This window comes from Eleutherodactylus coqui, chromosome 9, assembly GCF_035609145.1.
Source record: "Eleutherodactylus coqui strain aEleCoq1 chromosome 9, aEleCoq1.hap1, whole genome shotgun sequence".
NCBI lineage: Eukaryota > Metazoa > Chordata > Amphibia > Anura > Eleutherodactylidae > Eleutherodactylus > Eleutherodactylus coqui.
The window spans coordinates 59,115,875-59,137,939 of NC_089845.1; the positions used below are offsets into that span (position 1 = coordinate 59,115,875).

At 44.3% G+C, this 22,065-nt stretch overlaps 1 protein-coding gene across 2 annotated transcripts in view; it reads right to left on the reverse strand.

Annotated features, from left to right (window-relative positions):
* LOC136579124 (glyoxylate/hydroxypyruvate reductase B-like) overlaps nt 1–21,859 on the reverse strand; it is a 50,771-nt gene extending 28,912 nt beyond the window's left edge. For both annotated transcript variants that reach the window (XM_066579451.1, XM_066579450.1), the window contains exons 1-5: nt 21,733–21,859; nt 11,727–12,112; nt 10,314–10,485; nt 8,830–9,008; nt 8,506–8,602 (exon numbers count right to left, since the gene is read on the reverse strand). In XM_066579451.1, the coding sequence (XP_066435548.1) occupies nt 8,506–8,602; nt 8,830–9,008; nt 10,314–10,485; nt 11,727–12,112; nt 21,733–21,782 (884 nt within the window). In that variant the 5' untranslated portion in view covers nt 21,783–21,859. The remainder of the gene's footprint in view (nt 1–8,505; nt 8,603–8,829; nt 9,009–10,313; nt 10,486–11,726; nt 12,113–21,732) is intronic.
* Nucleotides 21,860–22,065: the final 206 nt, after the last annotated feature.

Here is a 22,065-nt window from a genome sequence, read left to right on the forward strand (position 1 = left end):
TATACTTCCTGGGTTGAAACTTATTTAAGTTTCAACGCGCGCAGAATAAAGACAGACTCTTTTGGGAACACATGATGTAGGCTGTGTGGTCTTTGAAAGGCTCTCCAGGCCTGCACATATTATCTTAATTTGGAAACGCACAGTATATCGAGATAGCGAAAATTGCGCTAACAAATTTGGAGGCACTGCTGAGATAATGAAGATACAGAGATATGAAGATATTTCATCGTTATCCGGACACAAGGGGACTTCGAAGCAGAGACGGACAGATAATGAGCTCAAACAAGGTAATAAGCTATTCTTATACCTGTCCCATCTCTCCCTCTCTGCTATGATCCGCCCCAGGCCGGGTGAGTTGAAATATGATAAGTCTGTATCTAAAGAACTATGAAATAGATATACTGTGTTGTTTTTATGTTGTCTGTGAAGAAAATGTCCTGAGTGAAAGAAGGTGTGAGCTATGGGGGGTTTTGTATTGTCTTTGTAGAAGTAAATGGTGTGAACAGACTGTGCAGGTTAATAAGGAACAAAGAAAGTGCAGTATAACTTGTTAAAAGAAAGCAAAAAGGAAAGTTGATATAAGCAAAGTTAGCTCAAGGGTTAAAAACAGTAGAGTGTCCATGCGGTCGGAGTTTCCATTGTGCAACATGTGGCTGAAGAGGTCTCCCTTTGTTATGTGGGGGGAGGGGTGCACATGGAATGCTTGCATTTGCCATGTCTGCATACATCAACTCAAGGGAATTTGGGCTTGGAGTAGAGATGTGGGCTAGCCAGAGATTCTGCTCCGATTATGGCAGGCCAAACGGACTGTTGAGGTTCCACAATGTGGTGCCAAAAGTGCAGATCTGTGCCATGAGGTGCTGGAGTAGAGAATCTCAATTAATTAAGGATTTTTCCAATTACGACAAGATGGGCAGGGGTGAAATTGTAAGTGCTTATTAAAAGATAAGCCAGACCTGTGTCGTGAGTTGTGGGAAAAAAACCGAAGTATGACTCGCAAGCAAATTCAGTGAGATGATGTTTGTAAACATAAATGGACACACAAAAATGGGAAAGGAAAAAGCAAGTCAATGAGTTAAGGAAAGGGAGAAGGTTTAACAATGAACGATGATAATAGTTGCTATCTGGAGTGGTGAATATAAGTATGTGGGTGGAAATGGGCATAAGTTGTATTATGTTTGTCATTGGATAGCCTATTCTGAACAAAATATGTAAAAACCGCGGTACATAAGAGTTTTCTTATATATATACTTTGTTCAATATGGGAAGTTCTATGTACAGTAAATACAATCCCAATTTCTACTTCACATGAGATACTTATCAGTCTGTGTACGAGTGAAAACCCCAGTGAGTGTGAATTTGTGTGTATAAATGAAGGGCCCGTATGAGAGTTAGATTGTGTTATATGGTATATACTGTTCGGAGGCTAGAAATGAAATGAGGCAAGAAAGACCAAACGCTGAGCCAGGCCACAGGGGGTGGAGCTAGGTGATGTAAGGAGATGGGAGGGAAGAACAATAGGAAGAGGTCTTGCTCCACCCTCAACACAGACCAGCCTAGGAGAGAAGCGTGTCTCCATTTAAGTGGATGTTGGTATATATATGTATATTGTGGTAATGTATAGAGGGAAGGTCACTCTTAGACTCCATGTTAAGTCTCTCACTTGAACAAATGTAGGTGGCCAAAGGAGGGGCATCTAATTTATTTCTGAGGGTAGTTGTGTGAGATAACAGTCCAGGATTACCACAGTATATTTATATATATATAGGTTCTTTGAGTATGTGGAGAATTTAAAAATATTGAGTTGTGTTAATTTGAATATTATTGAATTAAGATACTAAAATGAGGAAATTGTGTACTTGAGACACCTGATAAGTACTTTAGTCAAATTAATAACAAAAGTTCTATTTTAGAGTGTATCTCATTTTCAATTAACAACAGTATTTTACATGAAAATAGTTACATTTGAAAAATAAGTACATTTTTGATGCCAGTAATTGAGTTTATCCCGAAATGCTATCAGGGATACCAGTCCCTTAGTAAACCAGTAATTTACCATCATTGGTGCTGTTGTTATGGTTGTAGATTGTAATAACAATATTTCCTCTCCTGTTTGCAGTATGTTTTCGTACAGGTACCAGAGGTGGTGTGGGGCCACCTAACGTCATGCTTCCTCAAGGGGTCATAAAAATACTGTATAGAGTGCAAACTAAACATCTTTCAGCTTCCAGGCTATGTATGAGACGGCCCTGCTAGCACCCTCACATATCGCAATCAAGTGGGGTATAGTTCCAAATGCCATTTCATGTCTTTTACTGAATTCAGAAGGTTGAGAGGAGGAGCAGCAGGCTCAGACCATGACATTTAATAGCAAGTACATGATTGTCGGAAGATTAATGAAAACAGAAAACTGGATGTCCTAACAATAATGTTGAAACTGCCATGATTAATGTAAATCTTGAGTTTTACCCATAGATGGTTCCAAATATCGACGAAATGGACAAGTAAAACAGGCTATGCAGTGGTAACCGACAGAAAGAGGTAATTGTACAAAAACCACTCTTTCCCTCCTGAGACACTCAGTTACTCAGGAAATAGAGGTGATGGCGCTCACTGAAATATGTAAGCTGGCTGCAGGTAAGACTGTTTGTGTCTGCACCGACTTAAGGTACACATTGGGAATCGTACACGATTTCACATCTTATGGGGCACAGTGGAAGTTTCATGGGGTCCTTGAGTAAGCCAATCCAGAACGCAGAAGCAGTGTCTTTTGTTCTACAAGTTTTTAGCTCTTTCCGCACAGGTGACTTATCATCAGAGTCCAGGCTTATGCCACAGAGACAACCACTGAGGCTGGAAGGGACCAGAGAGCAGGCACCGCAGCAGCCTGACTTCCCTTGAATGAGGTAACGGCTGGTAACCTGCTTGCACCTGAAACAGGTGTAGATATTTCTCTGTTGCTTGAATTACAGGAACAGGCCTCAAAAGAAGAAAAAGGAGGAGTGGAAAAGCGAGCGGAATGCTACTGGGGTCTGGCAGAAAGGTAAATGCCTGTGCCTCCCCTGCACACTGTACTCCATGATGTCACACCTGATCCCTAAGCTAACCCATTCATCTAAGGAGGTAATGTGCGGTATGGTGTCTTCTGCTTGGCTTACCCCAGGGTTCAACACTGCTGCAATAGGGTTTGTACACGGGTGCATGATATGTGCCCATTACAATCCAGGCCAATTGGTCAAGGTACCTTCTCGGTGCGAGCCAGACTATATCTGTATCAGTGACTGCAGAATGATAGCATACAGCTACCACAGGTAGGTGTTTGGAGTTGTTGGTTTGCATAGACCTCTTTTCATGTTTTTTGGAGGCGTGGCTTGAGAAATAAAAATAAATAAAATAAAAATAATTTTAACACGCTTAAAATATGACCTAAAAATATGTTTTATGAAAGTAATTTTGAATATTTAGGTACACCAGAAGTCATAGTAAATAATAAAGGTAAACATTTTATTAGTCATCTACTTGGTTAGAACCACGCCTAAATATAAGACTAAGTTGAGTCCCTATGAAGGTTTTGTTTGGTAATGCTGCTGTAATAGGCCTATTCTTATTCCAGGCCAAAAAGGAGGGCCTTACCTCCCATGTGAGTGCCTAACATCAGGAGTTATATCATCTGTCACTCATAAATGTGTATTCTCCGTGTTTCCAGATCAAAATGCAAAGAATCCTTTCAAGTGCTGTTAACCCCTACAACCTCAGTGAAACCTCAAGGAAAGCTAATTTGGGTTCATGTCAGACATTGAATAAAGATAATCAAGGAAGGAGACAAATGTGGCCCATAATCCTTTGTCATATGTAGGACCCCTGCGGTCATTGGGCTGTCATTTCTCTTCTTCCTCATAAGGGATGTGGTAAATACATAACTACTGATGAAGAGGATTATGACAAATCTAGGAATGTTGCGTTATAAAATTTGCTTAACTTGGTTCGCAGTGTTTGATAACGTGAAAAATAAGTAACTGTACTGATGATGATTTTGATAAATCTAAGATTATTCTATTGTAAACTTGATTGATTTGCAATGTTTGATATTATGTTTGTTTAAATAGTAATAATTAATTGATTAGTTTATGTATACAGTATACAGAAGTTATTTGTGCTTTACTGAAGATAGATTAGGAATATTAAAAATATTCATTTGCTACAGCAGAAAACTTATCAGGTCCCTCTGAGCAGAGATTGTTTTATTGATAAATTTGACCTACAGATTTTTGTTTCATCTATTTTTATGAAGGGGTGAAGAAAAGCACACAAGACCCCAGATTGTGATTTTGTTTTGTTTGATTTGCCATGGACTGATTTATTCTGCATCAAATTTATTTGGGACTGAGAAAATGTATGAACTGAGTTATTTCCACCAGGACTTTTGGACTTTTTCAATTGTGATTTGAAATTTCATCTTCTCCAAGTACCTGCTGCATCTGTCCATACGCTATGACTATTCAACTGAGCCTGAAGAACTGACAAGTGTGCCCGACTGCTGCTAAATTGTCACTGGGGTGATCCTCATACTCTGCATAATAACCGCCAGCAGATGACATCAAAGGAGGGCAAAGCATCACCGCTCCTCCCTGAAGACCTTGGGCAACAAAATGCTGTACAGAGGCAGCTGCTACATTGGAATAAAGGGGCTCTATAGTCAGCTGTGGATACTTCTGGATATGGAGAATGGAGAAGATTGTTTGATACCAATGTAATGGGCGGGACAGATTCCTACTTAGGGTCTGTTCTTTGGCTAACCAGGGAAAGCAGTGAGGGCACAATAATCCCCCTGCTTCCCTGCATCGGAGATCCTATAGGTTTAGGATCTAAAGAAGATCAAGAGAAGAAGAAACAATTTTACAGGAAGAGACATTTGTATTCAACATCTAACGTTTTTTTGAATTTTTTATTATTTTTCATTATTTTCTCGAGCCCAGATTTGATAAGATTGGTTTTATGTTGCTAGCAAATGAAAATATAGGGAACAGATATTTGGTTGTTTATGTAATATATTTCAGAAGTTGATTAATAGAACTTGAAGATCAAACCATGATATGTCAAAGTACATATTCCAACCCTAAATTGTATGCTAATTTTATGTATCTTGATGAAATATTTGTAACCCTCCATTTTGTCCTTCATCCTCCATTTTGTATTTTCCTTTATCCTCCATTTTGTATTTTACATACAAATAGCTATGAACATTCAAGTGGACTTCAAACCTGTTTGGTGTAGGAAGCTTTGATGTAACTGTGAAATGTGACAGAACAATGCTACCTGCATTAACTACAGTTCCATTTGTATAGGTTTGTTTGAACTCTGTCCATATACATTGTATGGCCAGGAATCTATTGTCTTGTTAATCCTGTGATACCATCATCATTGTCTAGGGAATTGAGTTGTTGATTCTGAACCTTTGATCAATGAAACTGGCTACTTCAGATGGTGGGGGGTCTCAGACTGATAACATCTTGGTTTACAAAGCTTGGGTATGACTAAGCAAGTTTTAGTGTATAAAATAGTACAAAAATGTTAACAGATACAATAAGGTAGCAGTAAGTGTACCAATGTTTCAGCCATATTGTGTAATCAGACCAATGTTAACATGTAACAAACAATATAACCTGAAATCACACCTTGGTAAGCCGATCACAATAGACATGTTATATCATCTAAACTATGAACAAGGTGGCTTATGCAGAAAACGTGAAATAAAGATCAATCTTTCAGGAGCCATCTACCTAGAATACCGTTGGGAAACTGTAACGTGTTGTGAGGTATTTTCCTTATCCTGGATATCACCCAGCAGTAGGCAGGGATAAGGGAGGTGGCAGCTAGGGTCCCCTGTAGGTGGTAGGGAAAGGCCCGAGAACACAAATAGGAAGGAAAAAACATCCAGGAGAATGAAAATACGCACAACAAAGGAGGGAATTGTGGGAGATATCCTATATGTTCACCATTCTGTATGTATTTTCTGTTATCAACTGTGAATATGCTGTGTTTTGTCTGTAATGGTCTGAAACTCTGGGGGAAGTGAAGATCACCCCCCCACCACCTCCACAAGAATTTAAGGAGCAGTGCCTATTGTCCCAAGAACTGGTAAAACCAGTTCTAACTGGCCAAACCTTTTTAGGAGTGCTTTGTCTTGGACAGCAGAGAGGAGAAACACAGGATGTTCTTCTCACGAGGACATATTCAAGAATGAACTGAGCGTGCTCACTGAAGTTCCTCCCAGATGGATGACATCACAAGCTACCTCACAAATACCTCCCTCTGAGGACAACCAATCAGCACGCTAAATAATTGTAACTGTATACTTCCTGGGTTGAAACTTATTTAAGTTTCAACGCGCGCAGAATAAAGACAGACTCTTTTGGGAACACATGATGTAGGCCGTGTGGTCTTTGAAAGGCTCTCCAGGCCTGCACATATTATCTTAATTTGGAAACGCACAGTATATCGAGATAGCGAAAATTGCGCTAACAGATGCCTTTGCCACTTTTTTAAAAAAGTGACAAATGTAGTGTACTTTACAGAAGCGCCTGGTGTCAGTTATTGTGCAGATCTACGACAGATCACAGCGGGTATAGATCAGACTCTGGCGCACGATCAGCTAGAGATAGATCAAGCAGATTAAGGGGCGAGCATTTCACTGCAGAACATCCTGAATTCAGACATAAAATGTCAGTCTAAGCACATCCCCCACATAGCTGTAAGGCAGAAGGAAGACGCACGTTTATCCCATTCAGCCTATTTTCCTGCAATGTTGATCCAGAGGAAGACAAAAACACGCCATGAGAATGTTTTCCCTAAGATGAGAAAAATTTGCTTCTGACTCCAACTCTCGCAATCAGAATCAATCACTGGATCGATGACCCATCTCCATCAAGTGAATACAACTCACTGTTGCGCTCATTTCACCATTGCCACTTCCTCAAGCTTGGACTCTTACAGTCTGCTCTTACAGTAAAGAACCCTATTTTATGTTAGAGTAGAAACCTTATTTCTTCTAGACCCAGAGGGTGTCCCCTTGTTTAAAGATGTGTAACTACCGTCGCAGTAGTTATAGCGGCTGCTAAGGGGCCCACGTATTGGAAGGAGGTCCTGAGAATGTAGTTAAAGTCCTGGATATAAACAGATCTTGGGAAAGATTTCTGTATTGACCCCCGGATATACGGTCACCCCTCAACCATCTTTTTTTTTCTAAATTAAGTAACTCTAATTTTGATAAGCTCTCTGGGTACTGAAGCCCACACTTTCCGTTTATTACTTTAGTTGTCCGCCCTTGTACCTGCTCAAGCTCTGATATATCGTTCTTGACCAATGGTGCCCAAAACTGTAGACAGATTTTTCTGTGTGGGCTGACTAGTGATTTATAAAGTGGAAGAACCATGTTTTCATCATATGTACTTAAACACATTTTTTTTTCTCCTTCCAGATCCAACAAGACAGAAAAAAATAATAAACATATCCTTAATTTAAAGGGGGTTCCTGCAATTTTAAATTGACAGCCTATCTTTAGGATAGACCATCAAAGTGTGATTAGTGGTTGTTCAACCCTTCCCCCAAGAACCCATTGCATTACTTGCAGGAATTTCACAGCCCCTTGATTATTTGATTAAGAACAGTGATGCCCATGAGTGTGGCTGCGCAGCTCGGGCCATTCATGTGAAGTGTACTGAGCAGTGGTACCATGAGTGTGGCTGCGCAGCTCGGGCCATTCATGTGAAGTGTACTGAGCAGTGGTACCATGAGTGTGGCTGCGCAGCTCGGGCCATTCATGTGAAGTGTACTGAGCAGTGCTACCATGAATGTGGCCGTCTGTGGATAGACAGTAACAAGGACTCCGGATGTGAAGAATTTGTGGTGACGATTTTGCAATGCAAATGTGCTGCAATTTCTATTACAGTACAGGAGGATGGGTTTTCAAAGCCCCATCCACATTTATGCGATGGCTGTGATACGTGGTGAATGGAGTCAATGGACTTTTCATTGATCGATGCACTAGTGCATGTAGATTCTGCATATCAATAACCAGGAGTAATAAATTGCAGCCTACCTTATTTCTCTGCGTCCCACACAAGTGTAAGCCCTCTACATTTATAAAGGCTGCTCATGATACGTTGCCCATACGCAATACATTGCATATTGGCAGCGTTTTTCATATGCATTACCGCTCTGAAACACAGGGGAGAGGAAATTTTTAAAAAAAGTTATACACGGCCATATGCAGTCTCTGCTGGCAGAGCCGCTGTTTACAAACCTCAGTAAAACACTGCAGGGGGGGCCCGCTGCATTTTACATATACGCCGGTGGACATGAGCCCTAACACTTGCAGACTGATCACAGATTGGAAGGCAAATCAGTAGCAGAAAGTATCCGCTGCGTCTGGACTGACCCTCAAGGTGCTATAAAGTAAATATAAATCCCATAACATGATGGACGAAGTGAACTCAAAGTGTTTACCTTGGCAGCGGTTCTGGATATGTGACATCTAATGCAGCGGCTGTAATCTGACCTGTCTGTAAAGCTTCCACCAACGCATCTTGATCAACAACAAGCCCTAAGTGCAAAGATATTAGAGAATTCTTAAACCATCAGCAATAACCGTAAAGAAGTGGGGAGAAAAGGGATATGAATATTGTTCAGTGCACAACACCACACAGACAGGATTGTCCGGAGGTTCCTGCCCTGTGGTCCTTACCTGGCATATAACCTTCTACTGCCAACGGACATAACTACTAATGCTGACTACATGCCACACAAGTACGTATAACCATGGCTACACACCTCTGCTTATATTTATCAGTTTCGCTGAGGGTTTCATCATATGTAATTCGCGTTTCCCAATAATCTTTTCCGTGTCCGAATTCAGGTTGACAACCAGCATCACATAATCCGACTGCTGCAGTAAGTCATCCAGCCGGGCACAATATGAAGCTCCCACCGATTGTTCCTCCTCCTCCGGCCTGTATAACAATATGTATTAAGGATGAATAAAAAACAGCTGTACAAATATCACTCCATGTGCTCCTCTTTTACCAACCTATTAACCCCTTACAAACCAGAGTGTTTCGGTCCTTTAACACTTTGACATTTTTTAGCGATTTTACCAATAGGGTGGTTTTATGACCCTATTTTATTTTTCTGCCATATATATATATATATATATATATATAATTTTTTTTTTCTTTAGTTAATTTTTGTAACCTTTTTTTTTTTTTACATCTATGCCCTCCATGATGTTATACAAGACCTCTGGGGGACATTCACACTGTATTTTAGTTTTATTTTACACTTTTACCTTGTAACTGGAGCATCCATAAGAGCCCCAGTTGCAGGAGAAAAACATCCCCCTAATGTGACACAAGTGACTGTCAGAGCTGGTCAGGAGCCGCCTAAGACCCTGCAGTACTAACATGCCGGGGATCGCCAGAGATCATCTGATAGCAAGGTTCCTGCAGGAAACGGCACTGCCACCTTCTGCATTGTCTATACGATATAGTTTGTCAGCAGCACTTCTCAAACCCAGCAGGGCTGGACAGGAATCCTGATCCAGATAGACCAAAGATACAAACAGTCCAATAAATCAGGATGAAGGCAGCAGTGATGGTGCAAAAACAAGAGAATCCTTTTATTCCTCCCATTATTTGTGTTGGGAGGACTAAAAGGATTCTCTTGTTTTTGCACCATCACTGCTGCCTTCATCCTGATTTATTGACCTTCTGCATTGTCTACATAGCACTCATTATCATCGCATCCATAATGAACCATACAATAAATTGACACACTTTTTAACCTGCACAGCAAATGCTTTAAAGAAAAAAGAACCCAAAAACATTTTTTTTGTTCATATCATCTCCCCAAAAATGCAATAAAAAGTGATTTAAAAAGCCATATGCTAGATTTTTTTCTTAAAACTACAGTTCACTACCCAAAAAACAAGCCCTGAAATGGCCATGTCGATGGTAAAATAAATAGTTATAGCTTTTGAAAAGTGGAGAGAGAGAGAGAACAAAGAAGCATGAGAAAAAGAGAAGAATGAAGATGAGAGAGAGAAAAGGAAAGAGTGAAAAAAGAAGAGGAGAGAAAAAAAAAGAGAGAAAAAAAGGAAAGAGTGAAAAAAGGAGAAGAACGAGAAGAGAAAAAAAAAGAGCAGAAGAGGAAGAGAAAGAGAGAGACTGACTTCTCTCCACGCCCCATCATAGATGCACGGACTACCTATGTGGTATGATCACACCTGTGTGGAACAAAAACGTGGCGCGGTGCATTACCTGCGGTGTCTATTGTGATACACAATCTTCATCTCAAACGCTTTAGCTCGCTGAGCAATTTTGTATCCAATCCTCCCCATTCCAACAATTCCAAGCGTCTTCCCGGTTATGTCTCCTCCTATCCAATTAGCATCAAACCGAACAGTGCTGGGGGACACGGCAATCCGGTGAGCTGTGGAAAAGAATATACAAGAAGTATGGTTCAAAAGTAGAACCAAAACTATTACATTGTTAAAAATATAAAATCAGGACAAAAGAGTCGGAGACAAAGCAGGAGATATCAGAAGAAAACGCAACATTCAAAACGTAAGCTATCCATACATCCCAGATAGTGTTTGGCTGACAGCTCTCCTCCCCTGTGAATGAAGAGAGAGAGTAGGCTTACCTCTCCAAGAACAAAAAAGGGGCTTTTGCGCAACTGACAATCCTTATCTCCCTTGACATATTCTGTAGTGGGAGATTTGGGAGTTCCACTAAGACCCCATTTACACTGAAAGATGATCGCTCAAAAATCGCTCAGAGGACAGTTTGAGTGACAGTTTTGAGCAATCATCTTTGCATAGTCTATAGTAGCTATTTAGCTACTAAAGAGCTATGCAGGCGGAGCGGGACCCTGCAGCTATCGCTCGATGAACAATACAGCTATTCTGCATAAGTAAACAGCTGCATTGTTCTCCGCGCTTACAGCTCGTGTCCCACTGAACTACCAGCGGGACACGAGCTGAAAGAATCTTATCAGCGCTGCCGACTGTGATAACAGCCTGCACCGCTGATAAGAGTTCACTGCTCAGTGCTAGAAAACTAGAATTGAGCAAGGAACGAATCGTGCACGAAAACTGCACAATGTCCGTGCATTTAGACGCAACGCTTATAGTTTAAAATATGGCTTTGAGTGAGAATCATTGTCTAAATGGGCCTTTACACATTAGATGATTGGCCAGTCCTGTAGAAATCTGCATGTTGGGCCGATCAATAGCTAATGTGTATGACCACCCTTAGGACAGTCACTGATAAACAAAACCGTAAAATTCTTTGCATTGTAGCACAAATTGTTGCAGCGACCATAACCTCATCACTAGTCAGTCTTTAATGGCCCAGTGTCTATGGTACCTTACGGGTGTATATTAGACCTGCGCTGGTCAATTTCAGTAAGCTAGGTAGCTGGTGTGCTTGTATTCTGTATAGTCTGGCTACTAATAACTATCTAATGTTCTTGGATTAGCCCCACTACAGTAATATAGCACTTCTTGTGACCACCACTGTACAGAGAGATGCTTATAAGGAAGATGCATACACAAGCAAGGTGAACCAAAAAGGAGCAGTGGGAAGTGAATGTACTACCATGTGTGTACCAAAGGAGATATATATATATATATATATATAATATATGCGTGGGTCACAAAGTTACATTACCCTCCATAAAGTTCCTGGCCACTACCAGTAACAGTGTCATTGCCAAGTCTGCTGTAGAATTGGTGACAGCATGAGGGGTGTTCGCCACTTTCACGCCATAGCTTGAAATCATCTTTATATCCAAGTGGTCGACCCCGGCCCCCGCACTTGCTATCACTTTGAGCCTAGGTAAACACTTCAGGAGCTCGCTGCTGACATCCGGTTTGTTTGCCCAGTTAAATATGCATACGATTTTTTCAGCTAACTGTTCCTTATTTTCATTCAATTCCTTCAAGGTAACCAAAGTAAAGAGTTTCTCCAGAAAGTCCACATGTTCTTCCATGACTCCATCGGGTCCTCCAATCTCCTCCACTAAGGCCCCAGGCAGCTCTTTGCCTTTATTCATCCTGCAAATGTCATTAGGAGAAAAAAATAAATGAGTCAAGTAAACAAGACAAATGTTTCTGGTTGTCTTCCTAGGAGAGCTGCAAATGCAAGTGAAGCATGGAATTAGTGCAAAGGGTGTCTTGTTTAAAGGGGGCGTCCCATGATTAAGTATTACATTTCCTGCAGGATCACACATGTGCAGGCGTCTGGTCTCTTTAGGATGAATTCTGGATCTGAGTGACTCATTAAGGCCTCATGTCCACGGGGAAAATAATAATTAAAATCCGCAGCGGATCACCCGCGCGCGGATCCGCGCCCCATAGGAATGCATTGACCACCCGCGGGTAGCTAAATACCCGCGGATGGTCAATAAATGTGAATTAGAAAAATCATGGAGCATGAAAAAAAATGGACATGCTCCATTAAGGCCTCATGTCCACGGGGAAAATAATAATTAAAATCCGCAGCGGATCACCCGCGCGCGGATCCGCGCCCCATAGGAATGCATTGACCACCCGCGGGTAGCTAAATACCCGCGGATGGTCAATAAATGTGAATTAGAAAAATCATGGAGCATGAAAAAAAATGGACATGCTCCATTTAGGTGCGGATCACGCTCCGGATGGCCCCATTGATCTCTATGGGGTGCGGGAAATCCGCTGCGGGTGTTAAATGCCATTTATTTGGGTGCGTGAAATCTGCATGCGGATTACAAGTTTGGCTTCTTTTTCAGTGGCCTTGCATTTTTTTTCACGCGCAGATGCAAAAATGCCATCCGCGTGCATACACGCGTGAAAAAAAACGCATCCGCGTGTCATCCGCATGCAATAAAATACTATTTTAAGCTCATCCGCACTGCATCCGCGGCCCAAATCCACGTTACAAATCCGGAGCAGATTTGATTTTCCCCGTGGACATGAGGCCTTAGGTGCGGATCACGCTCCGGATGGCCCCATTGATCTCTATGGGGTGCGGGAAATCCGCTGCGGGTGTTAAATGCCATTTATTTGGGTGCGTGAAATCTGCATGCGGATTACAAGTTTGGCTTCTTTTTCAGTGGCCTTGCATTTTTTTTCACGCGCAGATGCAAAAATGCCATCCGCGTGCATACACGCGTGAAAAAAAACGCATCCGCGTGTCATCCGCATGCAATAAAATACTATTTTAAGCTCATCCGCACTGCATCCGCGGCCCAAATCCGCGTTACAAATCCGGAGCAGATTTGATTTTCCCCGTGGACATGAGGCCTAACCGTCCTCCTTAGTTAGGTTTTATGGGTATGAGATTAACCTGCACCTTGTAAACACTCCTTCCTGCTATTAACAAAATGCTTACCCCACATATCTACTTATCTAGTGTAGAACTATTCTTCTATATATATATATATATATCTGTATCGATGCTCCTTATTTTATTGTCTGTGATATTTTATCGTTTCTTTGTATTTTGGTCCTTTTAGACGAGCCGTTAATTGTTTGAAGGAGTGAATTACGTCGTCGCCGGCTCGTTCGCTCTCAGGCATCCTGCTTAGACGGGCGGATACATCATTCAAACGAGAATCGTTCGGTCCTTCACATTCGCTGTATAAAGGCCCTTTTAGACGCAACGATTTTCGCTCAAAAATCGCTCAAAGCCATCTTTTGATAGATAATCGTTGTGTGTATCTGCACTGACATCGTGCAGTTTTCGTTATCCCGTCGCTCATCGTTGTCTTTCAGTATGCTGAAAGATCAGCAATCAGTAATCAGGAATTCACAGCGGGATTCAGCTGATACTATTGTTTAACCCCTTAGTGACCAAGCCTGTTTACGCCTTAATGACCAGGCCAAATTTTGCAAATCTGACACATGTCACTTTAGCATGGAAAAAGACCAGAAAGGTTTTGCATATCCAAGCGATTCTGACATTGTTTTATCGCCACATATTGTACTTCATTTAGGTGGAAAAAAAAGACCGATAGAATTTGTGTTTATTTATTAAAAGCGCCAAAATTGGGAACATTTTGAAAAAATCGTCATTTTTTCACATTTCCAACTGCAATATCTCAAATATGTGCAAACATAATATAGAAATTTTTGCTAAGATTTATATTTCCATCCGTTTACTTTATTTTGGGCGCACATTGGAAAAACTTTCGTTTTTTTTTAACCATTTAGGAGACGTACAAATGTAACATTACTTTTCAGCATTTTGAGGAACACTTTGTTTTCCTACACCAATCCAAGATTGGAAAGGCTCATAGGAGTCAAAATGATAGATACCCCCACAAGTGACCCCATTTTAAAAACTACACCCTTTAACGTATTCACTGAGGGGTGTCATGAGTATTTTAACCCCACAGTTTTTTTTCAGGAGTCAATGCAATTTAGAAGAGAAAAACAAAAATTTCATATTTTTGCAAATATGTCATTTTAAAGACAGGACTTTTTTCTATAGTACACATGAAAATCAGGATTTGCACCCCAGAATGGATACCCCTGTTTGTCCCGTGCTCAGAAGCATACCCATTGTGGCCCTAATCTTACGTTTGGATGCACAATGGGGCCCAAAATGAAAGGAGCAATCGGTGGCTTTCGGAACAGAAATTTTGCTTGAAGGAGATTTAGGCCCCATTGCCCACTTGTAGAGCCATTGAGTGACCAAAACTATGGAGAACCCCCACAAGTGACCCCATTTTGAAAAGTAGACCCCTTAACGAATTTATCTAGGGGTATAATGACTTTTTTGACTTCACAGTTTTTGAATGAATCTAAGCCAAGCCGAAGGAAAAAAATTACAATTTTCATTTTTTTGGTAATTCTGTCATTTTAAAAGCAGTTTTTTTGTACAGCACATATATGAATGAAGACTTGCACCCCAAAATGGATACCCCTGTTTCTCCCGTGCTCAGAAACATACCCATTGTGGCCCTAATCATATGTCTGGATGCACAATGGGGCCCAAAATGAAAGGAGCAACCGGTGGCTTTCGGAACAGAAATTTTGCTTGAAGGAGATTTAGTCCTCATTGCCCACTTGTAGAGCCCTTGAGTGACCAAAACGATGGAGAACGCCCACAAGTGACCCCATTTTGAAAAGTAGACCCCTTAACGAATTTATCTAGGGGTAGGATGACTTTTTTGACCTCACAGTTTTTGAATGAATCTAAGCCAAGCCGAAGGAAAAAAAATACGATTTTCATTTTTTGGTAATTCTGTCATTTCAAAAGCAGTTTTTTTTGTACCACACATATATGAATGAAGACTTGCACCCCAAAATGGATACCCCTGTTTGTCCTGTGCACAGAAACATACCCATTGTGGCCCTAGTATTACGTCTATATGCACAATGGGGCCCAAAATGAAAGGAGCAACCGGTGGCTTTCGGAACAGAAATTTTGCTTGAAGGAGATTTAGGCCCTATTGCCCACTTGTAGAGCCATTGAGTGACCAAAACGATGGAGAACCCCCACAAGTGACCCCATTTTGAAAAGTAGACCCCCTAACGAATTTATCTAGGGGTATAATGACTTTTTTGACTTCACAGTTTTTGAATGAATCTAAGCCAAGCAGAAGGAAAAAATTACGATTTTCATTTTTTTGGCAATTGTGTCAATTTAAAAACTGTTTTTTTTGGAAAGTGTACATAGGAATGAAGACTTTCGCCCCAAAATGGATACCCCCATTTGTCCCGTGTTCAGAAACATACCCATTGTGGCCCTAATCTACTTAAAGGAAACATAGCTAGGCCTATAATGGAAGGAGCACCCGTTGGATTTCAGGGTACAACGGAATAAATTCCAGTCCCCATTGCCCACAGTTAGAGCCATTGAGCGTCCAAAACGATAGAGAACCCCCACAAATGACCCATTTTAAAAACTAGACCCCTTAACAAATTCATCTAGGGGTGTACTGCATATTTTGACCCCAAAGTATTTGAATGAATCTAAGCAAAGCAAAAGGAAAAAATTACGATTTTCATTTGTTTGTCAATTTTGTCAATTTAAAAACTGTTTTTTTTGTACAGTGTACATAGGAATGAAGACTTTCACCCCAAAATGGATACCCCTGTTTGTCCCCTGTTCAGAAACATACCCATTGTGGCCCTAATCTACTTACAGGACACATGGCTAGGCCCATAATGGAGGGAATGCCCGCTGGATTTCAGGGCAGAACTGAATAAATTCCAGGCCCCATTGCCCACTTATACGGAAATTGACTTCCTAAAAATAATCCCCGCCATCCCCATTTTTTGGCATTCCCTAAATATTAGATAAAGGTAATAATATAAATGCGTTTTATGTCCGAAGACAGGGGTAATTACGGAGGCTGGTTGGGCTGGGCACATGGGGCAAGAAAACCGGGTATCCCCCCTCCTCCTCTCATGTATTTTGGGGGGTATTTCGTAACCTCAGCGGCGGGGATGGGGTGTAGAAAGTGGCGCTGTGAGGCTTTGTAATCTTGCTGCGGTGCAGCGGTCTCACAGAGAAGGCGCTCAACAAGCTGCTCCTGGAACTGCAGGAAGGCGAGCGTTCCCGGGGCTTCTTGTAAATTACGGATTACAGGTAGCGGTCTGAATAATGCCGGGCTCACGTAGCCGTAGGCGGAATCTGCTTGCGGAGGCCAGCAGCGGATTCCAGCTGTGAGCCCGGCTGTGACCCTGCGTACGGTTGCGTAATGTACTGCACATAACTGCCTACTCACACAGGCGTTTTTTTGTTTGCATTTCCCGCACCGTCGCTTAGAGATGACCCGGGTACCCGCAGCCCGTACACAATGTGTTTGCATATGGGCTGCGGGTATATCCGCGGTCATAGAGCACAATGGGCTCTAGGTCGCAGATATTCGTGGTAAAATATAGCATGCTGTGTTCTGTTTCTGCGAGTGGATTACGTAATTCCGACCCGCTAATTGGGGGGAATTGTGTAATCCAATGCATGCGATTGATCCGTGGATTACCGCTGATCAAGCGCATGCAGAACCTGTAATTCCTCTCTGGTCACGCGTGACCGGCCTAATGTTAGTTCGCTACTTTATCATGTGACTGGGGACCGCTCAGCGAGGCCGCTGGTCACTGCTCCAAGCACTCAGCAACCGTTGGTCGCTGGGAGCAAGGAGATTTAACATTTCCTGGGCTTCCCGGCTCCTGCGAATGTGTCCGGCATTTTGCCGGCGGGCGCATGCGCAGCAGCCGGAAGGGTCCATGGAGGATAATCGCATCTGGATTCAAATGCGGAAGCCTCCGAGAAGATGTTTCATCTCCTCCCACCGATCGCATCGGTGAGGGGAAATGAAACTGCCACTTTTTAAAGAACTTTTACGTGATCGCCATTATGCATTGGATAACGGCGATCACGTGACCAGTAACCGCTCACCGCGGCTCCCCGTGACATCTCCAGGCTCTTGGCTACCTTTTGTAGCCAGTAGCAGGGAGATTTTATATTTCTTGGGCAATCTTTCACTTTTGCGCATGCGTCCGCCATCATGCTGACGGGCGCATGCGCCGAAGCTGGGGTAAGATCCGCGGATCAACATTCCACCAGGGAACGAATCCGGGACCTTGGGTACGTAATTTCATCCCCCCTTACGGATACGATCCATAAGGGGAGATGAAACTTTAACTTTTTAAACTTTTTTTTACTTTTTACTTTTTTTTTTTTTTTTTTTACTTTTTAACTTTATATGATCACCGTTATCTGATGGATAACGGTGATCATATGACTGGAAACCGCATACAGCGGTCCCCAGTCATATCTCCCTGCACTCGGCTATCTGTGACAGCCGGGTGCAGGGAGAATTTGAATTTGCCGGGCTCGCCGGCTTCTGCGCATGCGCGCCGCATCGGCACATCGCAGAAGCCAGCGGGGGGTCCAGACACCGGCCGGAGGACATCGGCGGACCTGAGGTGAGTATTTTCACCTCCCCTCATGGATCCGATCCATGAGGGGAGGTGAAACTTTTCTTTTTTTACACTTTTTTTTAACTTTTTTGCGATCGCCGCTATCCATTGGATAACGGCGATCGCGGTACCGGGGACCGCTCACCGCAGTCCCCGCTGACATCTCCTGCCTCCCGGCTACCTACAGGAGCCGGGAGCCAGGAGATTTTAAGTCTCCCGCGCCGCCGGGCCTTCTGCGCATGCGGCTGACGTAATGCCGCCAGGCGCGCATGCGCAGAAGGACGGCTACGGCGCCCGGAGCATCGGGACAGCTGGGAGTCGTGCGACGGACATCGGTGAGTAATTTCAGCTGCTCCGATGGATCCGATCCATCAGAGCAGCTGAATCTTTAACTTTTTGGGCACTTTTATTTACTTTTTTGCGATCGGCGCTATCCATTGCATAGCGCCGATCGCAATGCCGGGGGGGGCTCCGAACAGCCCGGGATGACAGCTCCATGCTGTCAGCTACCTGCGGACACCGACAGCATGGAGCTGTCACGTCCACAGCCCGAGGGGCATTATTCTCTGCAGGAAGCATGTTTTTACGTCCTCAGAGAATAAGGCCCACTTCGGGAGGACGTAAAAACACTATGGGCTGGTCGTTAAGGGGTTAAGCTCTATCCCACTCCCTGAATACAGGCTGGGTATGAGGAACAGAGCGGTCCAGCTGCATTCTCCATACCCTGCCCAGAGCGCTCGGCTGTATAACAGCCAGGCGCTCTGTGCAGAAAACAGCTGGATGCAGAAGACAAGCGACCCTGCTTGTCTACTGCATACCCCGCTCAGAGCGCTCTGCTGTATAACAGTCAGGCACTTCGAGCGGGGAACAGCTGGATACAGAAGACAAGTGGCCCCGTTTGTCTTCTGCATCCCCCGCTCGGAGCGCTTGGCTATATAACAGCGGAGCGCTTCGAGTGTGGAACAGCTAATGCAGAAGACAAGCAGCCTTGCGGGGAACAGCTAATGCAGAAGACAAGCAGCCTTGCGGGGAACAGCTGGATGCAGAAGACAAGCGGCCCCGCTCGTCTTCTGCATCCCCCGCTCGGAGTGCTTGGCTGTATAACAGCCGGGTGCTTCAGGCGGGGAACAGCTAGATGCAGAAGACAAGCGGGGCCGCGGAGAATAGCTGGATGTAGAAAACAAGCGGCCCCTCGTCTTCTGCAGCCCCCGCTCAGCTGTATAACAGCCGGGCGCTTCGTGCGGGTAACAGCTGGATGCAGAAGACAAGTGCCCCGCTTGTCTTCTGCATTCCACGCTCGGCGCACAAGGTGATCGCTCAACACTTGAGCGATCACCTTGCGTTGTAAAAAAGCACACAATGATTATCGCTCAAAAGATTTTTTGAGCGATAATCGTTGTGTCTAAACCAGGCTTAAGTGACGGAGAGCGACTGAATGAGCGCTGGTTAAGAGAACGACCGAATGAGCACTGGTTAAGAGAACGACCGAATGAGCGCTGGTTAAGAGAACGACCGAATGAGCGCTGGTTAAGAGAACGACCGAATGAGCGCTGGTTAAGAGAACGACCGAATGAGCGCTGGCTAAGAGAACGACCGAATGAGCGCTGGCTAAGAGAACGACCGAATGAGCGCTGGCTAAGAGAACGACCGAATGAGCGCTGGCTAAGAGAACGACCGAATGAGCGCTGGTTAAGAGAACGACCGAATGAGCGCTGGTTAAGAGAACGACCGAATGAGCGCTGGCTAAGAGAACGACCGAATGAGCGCTGGCTAAGAGAACGACCGAATGAGCGCTGGCTAAGAGAACGACCGAATGAGCGCTGGTTAAGAGAACGACCGAATGAGCGCTGGTTAAGAGAACGACCGAATGAGCGCTGGTTAAGAGAACGACCGAATGAGCGCTGGTTAAGAGAACGACCGAATGAGCGCTGGTTAAGAGAACGACCGAATGAGCGCTGGTTAAGAGAACGACCGAATGAGCGCTGGTTAAGAGAACGACCGAATGAGCGCTGGTTAAGAGATCGACCGAATGAGCGCTGGTTAAGAGATCGACCGAATGAGCGCTGGTTAAGAGAACGACCGAATGAGCGCTGGTTAAGAGAACGACCGAATGAGCGCTGGTTAAGAGAACGACCGAATGAGCGCTGGTTAAGAGAACGACCGAAGGAGCGCTGGTTAAGAGAACGACCGAATGAGCGCTGGTTAAACCCAACGCTAAGCGAACGACTCAACAATGATTTTTACGCCTGCATGCTGCGCTCTACTTTCCATGAGCACATTACGCAATTCTGACCCGCTAATGTGAGCGGAACTGTGTAATCCAGTGCATTCTATTGAACCGCGGATTACCGCAGATCAATCGCTCGCGATGTCCGCAATTAGAATCCAGTCATGTGAGACCGGCTAAAAGTGATAGAACACTTGTCTCCCCACCGTGCCTCTCTGCTTCTTCGGGGGCCGCAGACGGCCATTCCTGAATCCCCCCTTATATGGTATAACACGGCCGTCCTACATTTCATCCTCCTGATACAAAGTATTGTAGTGGGAGAGTTTACTCGTCTGTCCTGGAGCATCTGCTGACTCGGCGCTCTGCACGGCTCGCTTCATCCTCCGGGCCAGTAGTTTAACCTCAGCTGTTTACCATGTTCACATGCTTACAGTTATAAGTAAGTGAACCCTCTGGATCTCTGCATTGCTTACAGGAAGCCTGTTGCCTCGGAGCGTCCCAGAAACTAAGTTATGGTGGCGTTGTGAGAGGTACGGGGTGCCATTTATATAGTCCCCCGCCCCCCCTTTCTCGTCGGTCCCTCTCACAAGATTCGGGCTTTCATGGGGAGAAACTGAAATAAACGGATGTTTTCTTCCTCATTGATTTCAATTGGGTTTGGAAACAAAAAACTAAAAAAAAATAGAAAGCAAATGGAACGGCCTCCGCTGGCTTCTATTCCGTTGGCGATGACGGGATGGAAGCGAACGGAAGCCTTTCCGTTTTTGTTAAACCCCATTGAAATCAATAGGGAGAAAAATGCCCCGTCTGTCTCAGTCTGACATCAGTTTCTCGCCTCCAACAACTGAGCAGAGCGACGGATCCCCTGAGCGCAGCCCAAGGCCGCACGTCCACGGGCGGATTGTCACAGCGGAATCCGTGGCCGGCGTCCGCCTCCAGACTCCGCAGCAATCACCCTCCATGGCACGCTATGGAAGAACCATTCTTCCGGCACACGAGCGGAAACAAATTACGGTTTCTGCTCGCGGATGAAAAATCGTAGCATGCCCCGCCCTCTCCGCCGCCATCTGCGTGCAGGAGGCGGGGCTACAGGTGGGTTACATGCTTGTTGGGCGGAGGTGTCACATGTCCACCCCAAGTCCGGGACGTTTGGGAGGCACACGGACAGGACCGCCAACATAGGCTGTACATCGGATGGCGGCGTGCGCAGAGCCTCGGGCCACACGTGTGTTCAAAAAACGCACTCAAAATCACTGTATTTTTACCGTGTTTGTGAACGCATGTCACAGTGTGTGACGGCGCGTTTTAACGAACCCATCATCGGCTGTCATGCGTGGTCACGGACGCAGCGTGCGCCGGTTGTGACTACTGAGTGCAGATTGTAGGCAGCGGTGATAATGGTGAGCTGACTTATGACTGAGCCACTATGGAGGTCCCACACCGTCTATGGCCACCATATACACTGACAGAACAGACAGCTAGTGCCTGCAGGTGGCAGCCAGTAGTCTCCAGCAGGTAATTGCACTCCACAACTCACCTCACACTGAAGTTCTCGGGCCGCGGACTCCGTGCTGTCGCAATGCGCATGCGCGGAGCAGAGCGCCGTGTCCACAGCGCCCCCTTCGTCCTGACCGTCGCCTGTAGCGCTCCCTTATACTCCCGTGTGCCTATAGTCTGCACTTCTCTATATCGCTTTATTATCACCCCTCACTTTATGTGCCTCCAACCAGCTGACGTTACACTCACAATGCAACGGCCAACCACGCCAGCTACTACCAGTAACCATGACAACCTTGTGACGGACTAGAACGGTCCGCTTTCACTGCATTTTACACAACATCAGCATCGACAGAGCGAGAGAGGGGCGGAG